Source organism: Lycium barbarum, chromosome 2 (assembly GCF_019175385.1).
Source record: "Lycium barbarum isolate Lr01 chromosome 2, ASM1917538v2, whole genome shotgun sequence".
Classification (NCBI taxonomy): domain Eukaryota; kingdom Viridiplantae; phylum Streptophyta; class Magnoliopsida; order Solanales; family Solanaceae; genus Lycium; species Lycium barbarum.
In genome coordinates, this window is record NC_083338.1 from 5,244,176 (window position 1) to 5,260,929 (window position 16,754).

At 34.1% G+C, this 16,754-nt stretch overlaps 2 protein-coding genes across 3 annotated transcripts; both read right to left on the reverse strand.

Annotated features, from left to right (window-relative positions):
- Positions 1-138: 138 nt before the first annotated feature.
- Positions 139-1,085, reverse strand: LOC132629248 (uncharacterized). The gene has a single exon (XM_060344960.1). The coding sequence runs from the start codon at positions 1,042-1,044 to the stop codon at positions 454-456; it is 591 nt and encodes a 196-aa protein (XP_060200943.1). The 5' UTR covers positions 1,045-1,085; the 3' UTR covers positions 139-453.
- Positions 1,086-3,093: 2,008 nt separating this feature from the next.
- On the reverse strand, positions 3,094-13,958 carry LOC132625963 (ABC transporter G family member 22-like). Of its 2 annotated transcripts, XM_060340647.1 has the most exons (11): positions 13,819-13,958; positions 12,752-13,146; positions 8,980-9,050; positions 7,980-8,212; positions 7,446-7,601; positions 7,175-7,358; positions 6,593-6,901; positions 5,330-5,617; positions 4,891-5,175; positions 4,485-4,592; positions 3,094-4,130 (listed from the first exon to the last, which is right to left on the reverse strand). In XM_060340647.1, exons 2-11 carry the CDS (start codon positions 13,134-13,136, stop codon positions 3,909-3,911), a joined length of 2,241 nt encoding a protein of 746 aa, XP_060196630.1. In that variant the 5' UTR covers positions 13,137-13,146; positions 13,819-13,958; the 3' UTR covers positions 3,094-3,908. The 2 variants fall into 2 exon arrangements, with proteins under 2 accessions (XP_060196630.1, XP_060196629.1); XM_060340646.1 differs by lacking the exons at positions 12,752-13,146; positions 13,819-13,958 and adding an exon at positions 8,624-8,688 and having other exon boundaries at positions 8,980-9,024.
- Positions 13,959-16,754: the final 2,796 nt, after the last annotated feature.

The window sequence follows — 16,754 nt, forward strand, 5'->3', positions numbered from 1 at the left end:
TTTAATATCATTTGACATTTAGATTTTATTTAATTGTTATGGACAAAATATTACCCAAACAAATGATGATAAAATGACAGAAGTGGCTGGAGGAATCTAAGGTAGAATGCGTGAAAAATGACATAATACAAAAAGTCCTCAACAGAACTTACAAAATTTATTAAATTTATGTCTCCAAAAAATAAGATACATAAATTGAAAAACAGGGATATAATATATCACATTCTTCCTTTCTTCGTCACATTGTCGACCAAGACAATATATATTGAAAGTTTAGGTTATATACACCATAAGGGTAACAATTTTTCACACTACAATTGTGTAGTCTTTATCTGTTATAATAGGTGACTTGTCTTATTTTCAAGATTACAGATCCCTTTCAGAAAGACTTACATGTAAATATCTTTTGATTGACCCAATGTATATAACTTAAACACTAAATTGAATACCATATCAATTTTTGTAGTATTCCACAGTAACTTTGTGAAGACAATCACTAGCAATTCCTTGTGCCCACTTTTGGAAATTTTGGAAGGCAGGGTCATCTTCCTTTGTCTCAATAACACAATCGTGACAAGTCTCAATGAATGAATACACTGCACCAATATCAATATTTGCTTTGTAAAAATCCTCATCTTTAACATCTGCTGTTGCCTTCTGCATGGCATAAATTGCCTCTTCATAAACCTCCTTGCATGTCTTTAAACAATCCTTAGTATAATGGTCCATGTTTGCACTAACAGCCAATCTTTTTTCAATGACATTGCTAATGAATTCCTTAGTCTTGGCCATTGTGCCAATCATACTTGCTTTCACAAATGAAGGTACATTTTCACTTGATACATCAATTTTAGGTACATTTTGGGGAACATCAAAGTTTTGAGTAGAGGGGACAGATGATTGAATAGAGGGGAGAGGGGATGGAGATTGAGATGCTGACAATGAATAGTCAAATGCGTTAGAAGAGATTGTGAGGAAGAAGGAAATTGCAATAACAAGAAGTGTTTTTGATGGAGGAGCCATTGTTTTTTGTCCTTTTGGCATATATTTTAAGAAGGAGAAAAAACAATGGTGAGAATTAATGGTAAAGGATTATGAGCAAAGTGAGGGTAATATTTATACATTTAAAAGTTAGTTATAGCTTGTGGCTATGCTTAAATATAGATTGTTTGAATATATATGGTAATTAGTTTTGTAACCTTCACTTTCACAAAGAATTTAGGACCTCTCTCTCTGTTTGTTAGAAGATGGTTTTTCTTGCATGTTAGGGTGCCAAATGGACGGTTTAATATAGGGAGTTAACGAATGGATGGTCTAAATATATATAGTAATTAGTTTAATTTGTAACCTTTATTTTCACATGTAATTTAACACCTCTCCTCTAGTTTATTGTTAGAAGATCGTGTTTCTTGGTGCATGTCGGAGTGCCAAATGGACGGGTTAAAATGGGAAGTTAAGAAATGATTTTTTCTTAATATAATAGTAATTAGTGTAGTTTGTAACTTTCACTTCACTGATAATTTAGCACCTCTTTTCTAGTTTATTGTTAGAATATGGCTTTTCTTAAAGCATGTTGGGGTGCTAAATGGATGGATTAAATTAGGGAGTCAATAAATGGGTATTTTCTAAATATATATATATATATATATATATATATATATATATATATATATATAGTAATTAGTTTAAGTTGTAACCTTCATTTCACAGGTAATTTAGCACTTCTCTTTCTTGTTTATTGTTAGCAGATGCTTTTCCTTGGTGTATGTTGGGGTGCCAAATGGACGGGTTAAAATAGGGAGTTAAGAAATGGATATTTCTAAATATATATAGTATTTAATTTAATTTGTAAATTTCATTTCACATGTAATTTTGCACTTCGCATTTTAGTTTATTGTTAGTAGATGGCAAAAACTTGGTGCATATTGGGGTGCCAAATGTACGGTTAAAATTTGGCGGCTAAAATAGAAAGTTAATGGGTATTTTCTTAAATTTAAATGTATACAGTAATTAGTTTTTTTTTTTCTTCTAACCGACGTTAAGTGGGAAATTTGTGTTATAAAACATGGTTTTTCCACCTCATTCTATCGAACCAGCTTACTAGGAAAACGCATGGTGCGAAACAGATTCTCAATGAAACTCTGAGAAACTTCCTAATTTTTCCATGTGAAAACACTACTATTTAGGCTTTTCCAACCGATATTCAATGGGAATAACTACTGAACATTTTTTAGTGAGAAATTTCAGTGAGAAAATAGTCATTTTTAGTATTATGTTAGGGTGCACAATCACCCGAGGTAAGTTGACCAAATCTAATGTGGACCTCACACCCATACCCAAGTCGTGTCTGATCGACACAGGTGCAGCATAACGATTTTGAAGGGCCCGAGCAACATAGCCTCTAATATGAGTAGTTAATGTTGAAATGTGAATCCTGTGTAATTGGAAGAAGAAAAGATTTTTTAAATTTTTGTGATAGTACATGAATTATCTTAGTTCATGAATTCGGAAGGTTAATGTATTAGTCTTAGACACATGCATTTTTTTATTCATGAACTAGGAAACATGAAATTATTCATGAACTAGGAAGATAAAAAGAATTTGTAGGGTAAAATTAGATGCATGTATTAGTTTAGGTGCATGCTAGAAATGTCCTATAAATACCTAGGTACTATAGTCATTATATGTAAGGCAAAATGTAAGGCAAGTTGGTAGAAGTCCACTTGTCTTCAAAGAGAAATCATCGATAGAGATTCAAACACAGGTCCAACATGCACAGACATGCAAATGTAACCTTTGGGCTTTTCTAAAATCAACTCTTGTGTCTCAATTTTAACTTCAGAAACTTGCTGCAAACATGAAATTAGCTACACTTGTGTTTACCCCAAATTTGGGTAATCAATTAAATTTATGAATGAGGTATAGGATATGTGGTTAAGCCTTAATCTATTTGGTAGAAAAAAGATATATAAGGATATGCTATGAAGAAGCTAACAATAATCGGTGATTTATTATAGATATATGTATCTAATAATATATGAGTATTGTTTAATTAAGCAAAGCTAAAGAATAACAACTGAATCCGGACCAAAATCAGAGAATGAGAGAGGGAGATTTTATATATTTTGCTATTACAATGTTCTAGAACTCAAGAAGTCAACCTTTAAAAGTAGGGTAATAGCCCCTATTTATAGTTTATGCCTTATGGGCCTCGTACAACATAAAGCCCTTTTGAATAAAGAAAAACCCTAAAAAGGATAAGGTTGGTCGTACGATCTGACACCCGTACGATTGGCCGTACAATGTGGTAGAACAGTCTTGACGCGTGGCAATTGTGTAACGGATCACCCGGACCAACGGCCACGATCAACCGGGCCAACGGCCACGGCCAACTCGGCTATGGTGAAAACCGGACCAAACGATGTTCTCTGCTTTCTTCGGTTCAAGCACTCCTCCGGTCTCGAAAGAAAGTCTTCGTGCTCGTGCTTGTTCCTTTCTTCCCTCGGTCTCTGGTCTTACCGGTTTAGCATATATCCGATTTTTACCGTATACAACTTGATCCAAAAATTCTCAAGGAGTAATCATGAATATGATCTCCATTTCAACATTTATGTTGATCATTTACATTCATTTCATTTCTATTTCTAACTTTCTGCTAATACATTAAAAATTTACAGTCAAATCTTCTTTCCTTGTGCTGCTGCAACTTATATCAGCTGAATCATAGGTAATCTTTATAACAATCAGTAGTGTAAGTTGCATAGTAGTAGTCCTTTATTTTGACACTGAACGGTCATTTTCATCGATCACTTCAAAAAAAAACTGAAATTAACTACAAACTTCATCGCTAAATAACATTAGCGATGGATTTTGTTTAGCTACAGAATTTATCTGTCGCTAATTCCTGTCTAAGCGCCTGAGCGAAGCTTCATTCTCCGTAAAGATATGTACGCGAGGAGCCGATAACCAAAAACCATAGCTAGTAATGTACACACTTCTTTTACGCCGGTGCCTACTTTGATCCCGTCCACCCAGTCATTTTTCTCCTTGTATTGAACCTTTAGTAGGAGTTTGTACGTTTGATAGTTATACGATAGGTACCTCAACCATGATATGAATACCGGTACTTCCTGCAGAATTCAAATCATATTTATATCAGCAATTGGACTAATATGAACACAGGGAAAAAGAGGAATAGCTTTTGTCACGCCCCAATTCTGGGATGGGATTTGACCGGCACCTGATGCCTTTAACTTTCATCTAGCGAACCAGCTAACATATTTCCATATAACCATGAACGCGCATGTGATACTTTATGATAACTTTCATGTCTGTAATAACTGTAATTTGAGGCTCATTAGCCAAATCATAATATGTAAACTTTTAAGTATCTCATCCCAGAATTGGGGCGGGACAACTTTACAAAAACTCGAAAGCATCTAAGGTAAATCATTTAGATATGTGGGAGGATATTGCATCATTACCTTTACGAAATATCCACCAGCTAACATGAATGTCATTACAGTAACAGACGCCAGAGTTGTTGCCCTCTTTAAATCCATTAATGTAGCCCCTATTGCCAGTCCTAATCCCTGGAAAAAATGAATTCAGTAAGCATTATTATTCAAATTACCACTGCAAGGAAATTAAAGGGATAATTATCATTTTAGACTGCTCTAAAAAATTATAGTCAGCAAATGTATGTGTAATGTATATTAAGTAAATACATATAATATACATATTGTATACTTAAATATACATATAATATGTATAATGAGCATATAAGTTTTGAAATTTTGTCTAGCGCATGTAATTAATTTCGGCCAATGAGCCAAAAATGAAAAAAGCCCAATACTAAACGGTCCGTGAGAATTGGAAAAATTGGAATACCTGAGCTGCTACAATGCAGAGGAAAGTCGTGAGGACGGTTAGGAAAAAGGCGCTAGCGTCATGTTTCAAGCCTGCCATGAAATATACTACTAAAATAAAGAGCACGGGCAGTATAAGATCCAGTGGAATGTCACTGGTGGTTCTGGCTAAGAAATAAGCGCTTAATCTGTACATGTCAGCGGATCGTTCCTTGTTCAGCATTGCCCTTTCTTGTGGAAATGTGAAGATTGCTGTGAAAACCGGAAAGAAACCCCAGAACACCGCGATGAAGAACAGCAACCCCGACTGCAATGAAATTTCATAGTTTGAGAATTGGTTGCAATTTGTGCTCCAGTGTCGGAACCTCCAAAAATGCATTACTTTTGGAGGATCAGACACGCACCTGACAACATTTTTGAAGAGTCTGAGCAACATAACATACAAGGCAAGAGCGACATACCTGTTCTTGCATTTGTTTAGGACTATCACCACCAGATTGCCACCAGAGTAAGCCCAAGATAACTGCAGTTGCAACAACTTGAGTGATTCTCAACCAGCTAAAATAATCGTGTCGCCGTTCTTTAAGGCCTCTCCAAAACAATATGAAGTATTGTTCCCACCAGCCTGCTCCCCACTCTCTCTTTCTGTTAAAGACTTTAGACTTCAACTCTTCATCAATCATCATGGGAGCCATAAGTTTCTTTTTTTCGCTCTCAGCCACTCGTGTCTCGTATGCTTCAACTAGATACTGTTCAGGAAAAAAAATCAAAAAGAAGGCAGTGATCAGCTTAGCATCCTTAATAAGCTCTTTATATGAATTTTGTGGTTAATTGGTTATACTAAAGCTAATTCCAAGATTGAGGAGAACAGCAGATTTATTGCAATATTACATAATCTGTTCTTGATCTTCTAACTGGAAAATAATGTGTAGGAAAGATTTTTTATATGATCTTATAACATACAAAAATGACCTACTGGTTTGCATTTCTATACGTAAACGACTCTAAAACAGTGTTACCAAAAGCGAACAGCGCAAAAAAGCTCTAAGGTCCATCTGGGCTTTAAGCGCAAAGCGGAAATAAATCACGGGCTTTAATGAAGAAAGGCGCAATGGAGAAAAAATACAAATTTGTGTGTGTAGTCCAAGATTAATAATTATAAGCATGAATAACAAATATATGAACAAAAAAATTGGAAAAATTTACGATGAAATGAAATATCAATTGGTTCGTGTCGCCTCTTCAGCTCACTAGCACGGAAAAGTATGCCTAAGAGCCTTAATGACTACATTGAAGTGCCTGCTAGGAGAGGTGAAACACTCAAACATGTTTTCTCGCTTCAAGGCTTAAGCGCGCGGTTGACTGACAACACTGTTCTAAAATAACTAAAAATTGATGTCCTTGAGGATGAAAAAGTATTATGATGCCAAGACTCTCCAAAAATATTGTCGCATCCGTGTCAGATCATCAGAAAATGCACTATTTTTGGAGGATCAGACACACACTGATCAACATCTTTAAAGAGTCCGAGCAACATAAATCCGAAAAACTCAAAAAATAAAAGGAATAGAAGAAACATTAGATTTGTAACAAAGTGATTGCTTGAAGCTTTTTCTCTTTTGGTTATGCATAACAAATGTTAAATGTTAATAAAATTTATTCACCTCATGCACATCTGCTGTATTATGCATAACAAATGTTAAATGTTAATAAAATTTATTCACCTCATGCACATCTGCTGGTGATGGTTTTCCATTCCTTGTTTCTCTATCTGAATTCCCAATCTGCACTCTGTCCTCCAACTCTGATGGAACAGAAACATCGTTTAAGTTTCCGTTCGCGAGATCTAGTAGGAACTCTGCTGGATTCATTGAAATCAAAGGTGAACATCCTATAGTTGAAAAATAGACCATTGCCTCAGATGCCTTGCCAAAATAAAGCAAACTCCCTTTGCCAAGAAGAATCAACTTATCAAACTTGTGGAAAAGTCGACTAGAGGGTTGATGGATCGTTGTGATCACCGTCTTTCCAGCCTATCAATAGAGATTGAGATGAGACAAATTAGGTGCATAGCTATATATGTTGCTTGGACTCTCCCAAAATGTTGTCGCACCCGTGTCAGATCCTCCAAAAATGCACTATTTCTAAAGGATCTGACACGCACTTATCAACATTTTTGAAATGTCCAAGCAAGTAGCAACATAGGTGCAAAGTGCCTCAAAAGGATTAGTTTGGATATACTCCCTCTATAATTGAACTTAGAAGAACTTTGATGGTCTTGATAAAACAGAGAGAAAAAACCTTACCTCAGCAATATCGTGTAATATCTCAACGATCCTTAAAGCTGTCGTAGAATCCAAACCCGATGTAGGTTCATCGAGGAACAACAAGGATGGGTTAATTATGATCTCATTTCCAATACAAACACGCTTTCTTTCTCCTCCTGATACTCCACGAACAAAGGAGCCACCGATCATTGTATCTTGGCATCTGTGAAAACATCACATTCCTCATTTAGTGAAACTACGCGTCTTGTTGTTCATTACACATTTTTTGAGTATAGAAACAATTAATTACCTCTCTAGTCCTAGCTCGTATATCACATCTATCGCTCTTTTTTCTTTCTCCTCCTTTGTCAATTTCTTTGGTAGTCGTAGGCGAGCTGCATATGTTAGTGTTTCTCTCACTGTCAAGTGAGGAAATAGTATGTCGTCTTGTGTCACGAATCCTATCCTGCAAAAGTTTTCACATCCATATGTTAGATTCTATGAAAATTTCATATCTTGATATTTGTTGCTTTAATCTATAATATAACCAAACAACTCTGTCAATTATAAGCTTCTGTCAAAATGAATATGCCTTTGTTATCTGAGTTTTGCTTCAATGAGACTGGATTTCATCATATGATACTAAGTAATTGCATGAATTATCCTAATGAAAAATGTATGGCATGCTTATTCTTGTCAGCTATGTTGCTCTAACTCTCCAAAAATGTTGTCGTGCACTTGTCGGATCATCCAAAGATGCACTGCTGAAGATCTGACAGGCACCTGGAGACATTTTCGAAGAGTCCAAAGATGCACTGCTCGGTGAATTTAGGAGTGTGATTACCTGCTCTTTAAAAGCTTGGAATATGGTTGTTCACTGTAAGTGATTGAACCTCCTGTTGGCTCTTTTATCCTTCCTCCAAGCAGACTGAGGAGCGTCGTCTTTCCGCTACCGGAAGGTCCCATCATGGCCAAAACTTCCCCTGGATCAACAGAACCACTGATTCCTGACAAAATTTCCTTCTCTCTTGTTGATGTTACTCCTTTTAAAACCACCTTGTAGCATACCTCAGTAAACTGCACATTTTATCAAAGGAATTAAAACATATGTAACTTGGGACTAAGTTTATGCAGTTACTAAATGCAACTACCATTAAAGAAAATACAATGTACATAGTATGCTTCTATAGTTTACATCTTTTATGCTCATGTTTTGCTTCTATTTCTCTTCCTACCGAAATTGACGCCCTCACTTAGCCTGTAAATGGTGCGCGTATGTAAAAAATAATATTTGACCTGTATGCATTGTGTTCAATTGACCACCATTCGACATACGAAGCTACACCCCTCAACTCTGTATACTAGTTTCTGGTGTTTACATACATGTTAGTGAACATTTTTTTAAGAATATTGTTGTTGTTTGTGATAGGGGGAGGGAAGTCTTGTACAAAATGACCACATTTAATGAGATTCTGTACAAGACTGAACCTGATATATCATATATATTTGCCATGTTCAAAGGATCGCTTTGTAAATAAACCTCCATCCTTTGCCTGTCCAAACACATATAGTACTCAATCAATCCGTGCGCGCAAAGGAGACTTCAGAAATTTCGCAAAGGATATTCAAAGTAAAATTCGGCCTATATACACATAACAATAATTTTTCAGTAAAGAGTGTTCAACTAACCACCCTTCTGGCTATATAGCTCCGCCACTGCATGTGTGCATGCAGGGAGGATGACGGATTTGACACTCACACATGCTATGCCAGATAAACCAAATTCAAGAAAGCTTTATTTGTGAATTTTATGATCAGTGTCTGCATTTTGAGCTTAGGTTCACCTTGAGGTATATTGGTAAGGTAGGTTCTGCTTGAATCTTCATCTTTCTTGTGCCAGCTTCAATATCTTCAGCTGCAATAAGTATATATATAGTCAGAGGAAGTTTATGGTTCCTGCATCGACATCAAGTTAATAAGTGTACAACTAATCAAGTTCACAATCAAATAAATATGGATACTTAGTAGATTTCTTAATACATATATAACATCTGGACAAAAGCTACAAAATTCGTGAATCCACATATTGCATTGTAAATCTGCCATGTATGTAGTTCATGATCATAAACCTCAGACTATATGATTTTCACACACATTACTTCCTATTAAAAACCATATATGCACCTTTTGTTGGAATTTATGTGACATAGTTTGAAGGGAAACTTTGGAGCAACGATAAGGTTATCTCCACGTGACCTGTAAGTCATGAGTTTGAGTTGTGAAATCAATCATTGATGCTTGAGTCAAGATTGGCTCTTCTTGGGGTGTGGCTCTTCCCTGAAAAAGGGATGTTTCGTGCATCGGGATGCCTTTTTTTTTTTTTTTGACTTGACCAAAGTCCACAAAAGGAAAGCAAACTTTTGAAACTTGTGTTCTCTAAATTACTAAGGTAAGAAATCTTTTTCATTTTCATTCTTCGGAATTTAGTAATTTGCAATAATAATTGTGTATTGAAAACAACCTCTCTATCTATACAGGATAGGAGTAAGGTTTGTGTACACATTATCCTTCCCAAATCCCATTTGTGAAATTATACCGAATATATTATTGTTGTTGATGTTGTTGCAATAATAATGGTGTATTTTAGATGTCCATCAAAAGCAACTTACCAGTAATTGCTAGTATGTGATATATCACACTCACCTTTATCAAAATTATCATATGTGAACAAAGTAGGCACCAGGATAAGACTTTAAAACGAACCTATAAAGGGTCCCATTTTTGTACGTTCTTAACCAAGAAAAGTGGCCGCACATACACAGTATATGGACAGGTGCATATTAACAGTTATGGAGAGTGACAACTTTGTAGGCCAAACTTCTTCCATTGTTAGTAAGTGTCACTATTTTTATCTTATTTTTTCAATAAATTTGCGACACCTTACGTGAATCAAATTTAGGTGAAAAGGATGAAAATAACAAAAATTCCTGAACAATTACATAGTGCAACATTATTCTAACATAATAGTGTAGTAGGAATAATTGTTATTAGAATTAAGAAATGATTATTGGTGTTATGCTTGTTGAAATTGTTATGCACCTATTGTTTTTAAATAAAATTATTAATTAACATTATTCCTAAAGTTTTAATTTGTAGATGAAAGCAATAAAAGAAGACCTTTATATGAATTTTTAGAGTGGGTTACTCATTACATAAAATTCTCAAAATACAAAGGGAAAAAAAAAACATAAAATAAGAGGGTTGACAAAAGAAAAAAGAAAAGAAATGTTAACACTTGTTTTTAAGTTTCTTTTTCCTATGTTTAATTTACCTTCTTTTCTTTTTTGTTTTCTGTTTTTGTATTATTGTATTTTTGTTTTTGCTACAACGACAAGGGGGGTCCACTTTTCACCAGTTTCTCACTTTCGGGACTTATAAAAGTCAATGTGGCTGTGTCTAATATTGACCCATGCACATGAAAGAGTAAGTCCTTTTTGCCTTACATACAAGGTTTTGGCCTTATATGTAAGGCCAAAACCTTGTATGTTGTTGATGTTGTTGCAATAATAATGGTGTATTTTAGATGTCCATCAAAAGCAACTTACCAGTAATTGCTAGTATGTGATATATCACACTCACCTTTATCAAAATTATCATATGTGAACAAAGTAGGCACCAGGATAAGACTTTAAAACGAACCTATAAAGGGTCCCATTTTTGTACGTTCTTAACCAAGAAAAGTGGCCGCACATACACAGTATATGGACAGGTGCATATTAACAGTTATGGAGAGTGACAACTTTGTAGGCCAAACTTCTTCCATTGTTAGTAAGTGTCACTATTTTTATCTTATTTTTTCAATAAATTTGCGACACCTTACGTGAATCAAATTTAGGTGAAAAGGATGAAAATAACAAAAATTCCTGAACAATTACATAGTGCAACATTATTCTAACATAATAGTGTAGTAGGAATAATTGTTATTAGAATTAAGAAATGATTATTGGTGTTATGCTTGTTGAAATTGTTATGCACCTATTGTTTTTAAATAAAATTATTAATTAACATTATTCCTAAAGTTTTAATTTGTAGATGAAAGCAATAAAAGAAGACCTTTATATGAATTTTTAGAGTGGGTTACTCATTACATAAAATTCTCAAAATACAAAGGGAAAAAAAAAACATAAAATAAGAGGGTTGACAAAAGAAAAAAGAAAAGAAATGTTAACACTTGTTTTTAAGTTTCTTTTTCCTATGTTTAATTTACCTTCTTTTCTTTTTTGTTTTCTGTTTTTGTATTATTGTATTTTTGTTTTTGCTACAACGACAAGGGGGGTCCACTTTTCACCAGTTTCTCACTTTCGGGACTTATAAAAGTCAATGTGGCTGTGTCTAATATTGACCCATGCACATGAAAGAGTAAGTCCTTTTTGCCTTACATACAAGGTTTTGGCCTTATGGGTAAGGCCAAGGCTATTTTGGCTTTATTTAAATCGGAAAAGAAATAAAACAAACAAATAAATAAAAATAAAATCCCATCAAAGATTATGGTAGGTTGATATAATTCTTCATTCGAGTCTCGAGTTTAAACTCTGAAATTGAATCTATCTTTGATAGAGAGTATTTTACACCAAAATGAGACTTTCTAACGCGAATCTCAAATTAGTCGGACTTCATAGACTAATCCAATTCATGTCGGAAAAACTCCTCTTTGGGAGGTAAATAACTCCCTACTAAAGATGACACTATAATCAATGCTCGAACATGAAAGTTCTGATTAAAAATAAAGGAGTACATATCGTCCACCGCAATCTTGGCCGGTGAATTTGAACTTCTCTCCTCCTTTTTTACTATATGTGAACTTCCCTTTCTTGAACGGAAAATTTGTTTATTTTTAAGCCTTTATCATATTAAATATTTAACTGTTTTCCTAATGGCAAGTACTACTTATGGCTTTCCTTTTCTTCATTCTTTTTTTGGTTCGATATACTAGTGGCTTTCATCATCTCTAAGATGCCCTCAAGAGGAAGGACAACTAATAAAAGAAAGAAAAGTGAATAAATATGGCCGTTGAGCTAGAGGATGTGAATTGACACAATTACCCTAACATATGTAGGGCTATGGATTTTTCTAACCAGAAATCTTGTTGTTTACAAGGGCATTAATGTCTTTTGGGTGATGACCTTTTGTGGTGCACAAAGAAAGGACAAAAACTAAAAGAGGAGAAATTATTGAAGAGACGTGCACAAATTTATGAACATTTTCCTTTCTTTTTGCAAAAACACTAGGAAATGATTATCTATTAAAGTAATTTTCAATAATATATCCAAGCTAGAAGAATATAATGAATTTTATTTCTGCTTCTCTGCTATTATTCTTAAGGATGAAAAAGAAAACGAAGAACCTTAGTTAGGTGAAAGAAAAAGAAGCATATATGTTAAAGGAATATTATCTTTAATAATTAGTTTAAACTAGAAATCAAGTCTCATTTGCACAAAAATATTTCAATATTTGACATGACATGTATAGGTTCAAGTCGTACCAGACTAGCTAGCACATGTAAGAAAATAAATCAGAGATAGAAGAAGAAATAACGGTAAATAAATATGTACTTACGAATATCATCATCACTAAAGGGCTTCATATCCGCAATCTCATCTGGAGGCACGGTGAAGCCCGTAAAGGAGAAAGATAAGCCCAAGCTAGCACTAGAGGCGCGGCTCAGGGCCGCACCACTACTGACTTCTTCTAAATCAAACTTCATTTGAGCACTCCTTGATTTCCTAATGTGAGTGTTGCTTCTCCCTATGCCACTCCGTCCCGGTGATGCTGATGTTAGCCGCCTGCTCGACTTCCTCGACAGCGTGTCGGCTCCTACATTTCCCACCTCACCGCTCATCGGCGACGAAGACTTTGTTCCTCCTCCCATTGCTGCTGAAATTGCTTCCACCAACTGATCCGATTTTGTGCGAAGTATACTTGTGCTACTAGGCTTATCCATCGTTTGTTTCCTTTAATTAAAAGGTGGTTGTGTTAGTTATATGTGCATGCAAAATATGCAATGAACGTTAATAAAAATGATAATACACCTTAAGTTTCAACTTTAAAAAAATAAATTTATTGAAAAGATAACCAAAAAAGATTAGGGAATATACATATAAACAAGACCATTTTACTAAGTAAAAACCATGCATCTACATGTATCTTTATCTAACTAACTTCTCTAATTAATTACCACTAGCATTTTTCTCTATTATGTGCACATATACATTTTTTCCTTAAATTTACTAAGTTTTCCAAGTTAGTTCAAAAACTTTTGTATATGATAAAAAGACTAAAAGAAAGGGAAAGAGAAACAATATCCTAGGAAGGAAGAAAAAGGCCATCATACCTTTCAATAATTTTAGCTTGGTCAAGACTATATATTAAGTTTCAAGAATGTGTAGTAAACACTAATGAAAAGAGAGACATGTCTATTTCGTTAAGAGGTTTTCTAGGGTTTCTTTGTTTTTTATGGGAGGGGAGACGTTGGGTGGAGCTAGAGGGGTGGAAGCGGTTCATTCGAAACTTTTTGAACGAAATTTTTTTGATGAAAATTCTACCTCGAGAGATCTATGGGAAATCACAAGAAAAAGAATAAGAACAAACTACAAGAAGATATATACTAGTTGCAATTATCATACCTTTGCACAACTAAAAAGAAAGAAGAGTTGTAGAGAGAACTATATTGTTGGAGAGAAAATGTTTCACTTCTATGAACTCTTAATGAATTACTTGCCAGAAGTGCAATACATTTTTCTTTTATAGCTAGAAATAAAGAGAGAGAACGCTGAAATTACATAAGTACCCTTGTCTATTAGACAAATAACTAATTCCACCAACGATGCAAAAACACTTGACATAAATGAAAAAGATATGATAAATAATTGGCATGAACAACAACATCAAATTTTAATTTGTCCAGTCCAAATCATCACTATCGTCCACGTGTCTGGACATTTGTCGCCCCATTCTTGTTGGAAATTAATACTTGATACTCCTTCCATTTCATAATAAGTGGTGTGTTCGGCATTTTAATTTTTTCCAAAATAAGTGGTGTTTTAGGAATTAAAAATGATTTGGGCAGATTCTTTCAAGATTACCCTTATTTAAATAGTTAAGATTTACTAACTACTTTTTCTTTTTCTAGAAAGTAGTAAAACTTGATTAGGGGTAAGCTAGTAAAAACATTTCTACTTTTCTAGAAGTGAGCAATTTCTTAAGGGGTGTGTATGAGCTTAAAAAGTCACTTATTATGAAATGGAGAGAGTATTTTCTTTCATTTTGAGAAATCATCAACTTGGAGTCTTTTCGTTTCGGACAAAAGAATAGCACAAGAGTTTTAAACCATATACATATCATCAGTATAAGAAATTTATGTACTAATATGTCATTTTCATATGTCGTAGAAGGTAACAGATTCTATTTTCAAGATTACAAATTGCATGTTTTGAGAAAGCATACATGTAAATTTTATTTGGTGACCAAATCGTGCAAAAACAATTACATTTAGCAATATATATAACTTAAATTCTTAGTAACTGATACTTTTATTTGTTTCCACCGGTTTGGCTCGATAAATTTGATTTTTGCCAATCTTTAAAATCACAATATTTGATTAAAGATTGAGGTGTACTTACCACTCAAATTAAAACCTTACTCATGATATACAATTAATTAGGTACTTGTTTGTCCTAGCACTGTAACTAGTTAATGGGTCTTCTTCTATTCTTTGCTTTCACTCTAATAATATAGATGGAGCTACTTATATATAGGTGACTTCAAAATTCTAAATTAATAAATACGATATTTGATATACTAACTACAGTAAAAAAAAATCGATTAACAGTACATATTTAGTACGTAGTACGTACATGGTGCACCTATTGCCATTTATGTGCATTCGTCCCTAGTTCACATGTTCATCCTATTTGTGCAAACAAATTTTCCTTACCGGGTCTTCTCATCATTTTCACTTGTAACATGACAAGATTTATTACAAGAATGTCCTTATCGAAGATGTTACTCAGTCTATTTTCATTTATGTCATATTTTTCTTTTTAATCTGTTTAAAAATTATCATTTTTAAAAAAATAATTTACCGTTGAAATTTTCATTTTATCCTTAATGAAATTATTTATAATCATAAAAAAATTCATATTTGTGCTTGTACTTTGAGAAAAGGTCTAACTTTGCCCTTAGTTAGATGTTTGGCTTATCATATCCTTGTCGTTACAATTTTGACTTGAAATTTCCTTAGTCGCTAACATAGCAATATTATAATAATAAAGGATAATGTTCAGATTTGCCCTTGTGCTTTGCGAAAGTTCTAACTTAGTCTTTGTGATTTGCGAAAGGTCTAATTTGCCTTCTGGTGAAAGGGATTACACAAAGAATCCACTCATTTTCATTGTACGTTCTTTTTTGCACTTTCACCACACTACCACCGGTCAATATTCCACCATCAACCATGGTACCCAATTCCACCATCCCTCAACCAATTTGTCTTCACAACCCATTACTCTATTTCCACCACCTCCAATCAACCATTATAGGTCACACCCCTATCTTGTCAATCCACAAGGACAACGTTACACATTTTTTTTGCAAATCATAAGGGCAAATCTAGACCTATTTCCTATATAATATTGGTTCATTAGTGACTAAGGGCATTTGAGCCAAAATTAAAATGGCAAAAATATGAATGAGCCAAAGTTTACCGTTTTCTATGTATGAGGCCAAATTTGATCCTTTTCACTCTTTAAAAATTATTGGTGTTAAATTTTCTAATTCTTTTGTTAGAGTGTCAGTTTAAGAAGCTTTTTTTTGCATTGATGAAACTTAACATTATTAGAGTAACTAATGCCGCCTTTTTAAATAAACGGTAAAAGGCGACAAAAAGGAAAATGAATTATTGTGAATACATAACCCATAGTCTATTGTCTCATTCTCATAGTACCTTGCTTCAAGGGCAACAGAGTTTTGGAGTTATGCCACTATCCATGTGCATACTTTTTATTTTTATTTCTTGTGGATGTTTTTAATTATTATGAATATATAGTTATCACTTAGACTTAGTCGTTTTTGTTTATGTCATGCATGCCTATCCAAGGACCAAGATTATGATTCTTCTTGAAAAGAATATATTGAAGTGCAAGTTTCTGATTTAATTTCTTTTTCTAGTTTCATCATGATTTCATCATCATCATCGCCATTATTGTTGTCATTAATCCACTACATATTTTGGGGCTCGACCAGAGGTGCACCGATATGGAAGGTAGGGGTGTACATGGACCGGGTTGGTTCGAATTTTTTAAACACTAAACCAAACCAATTGCGTCGGGTTTTTAAATTTATACACCAAACCAAACCAATAAAATTCGGGTTTTTCAACCTCGGGTTTTCTCGGATTATTCGGTTTTCTCGGATTGTTCGGTTTTTTTTTTTTTCGGAATAGTCTTGATACAATACATATAACTTTTACTTCAAATATTTCTGTCCTAGTAAGATACAACTATATAATTAAGGTGTTTCTTAAGAAAATAACACAAAATGTGAGAAGAGTGATAACATTGTATTA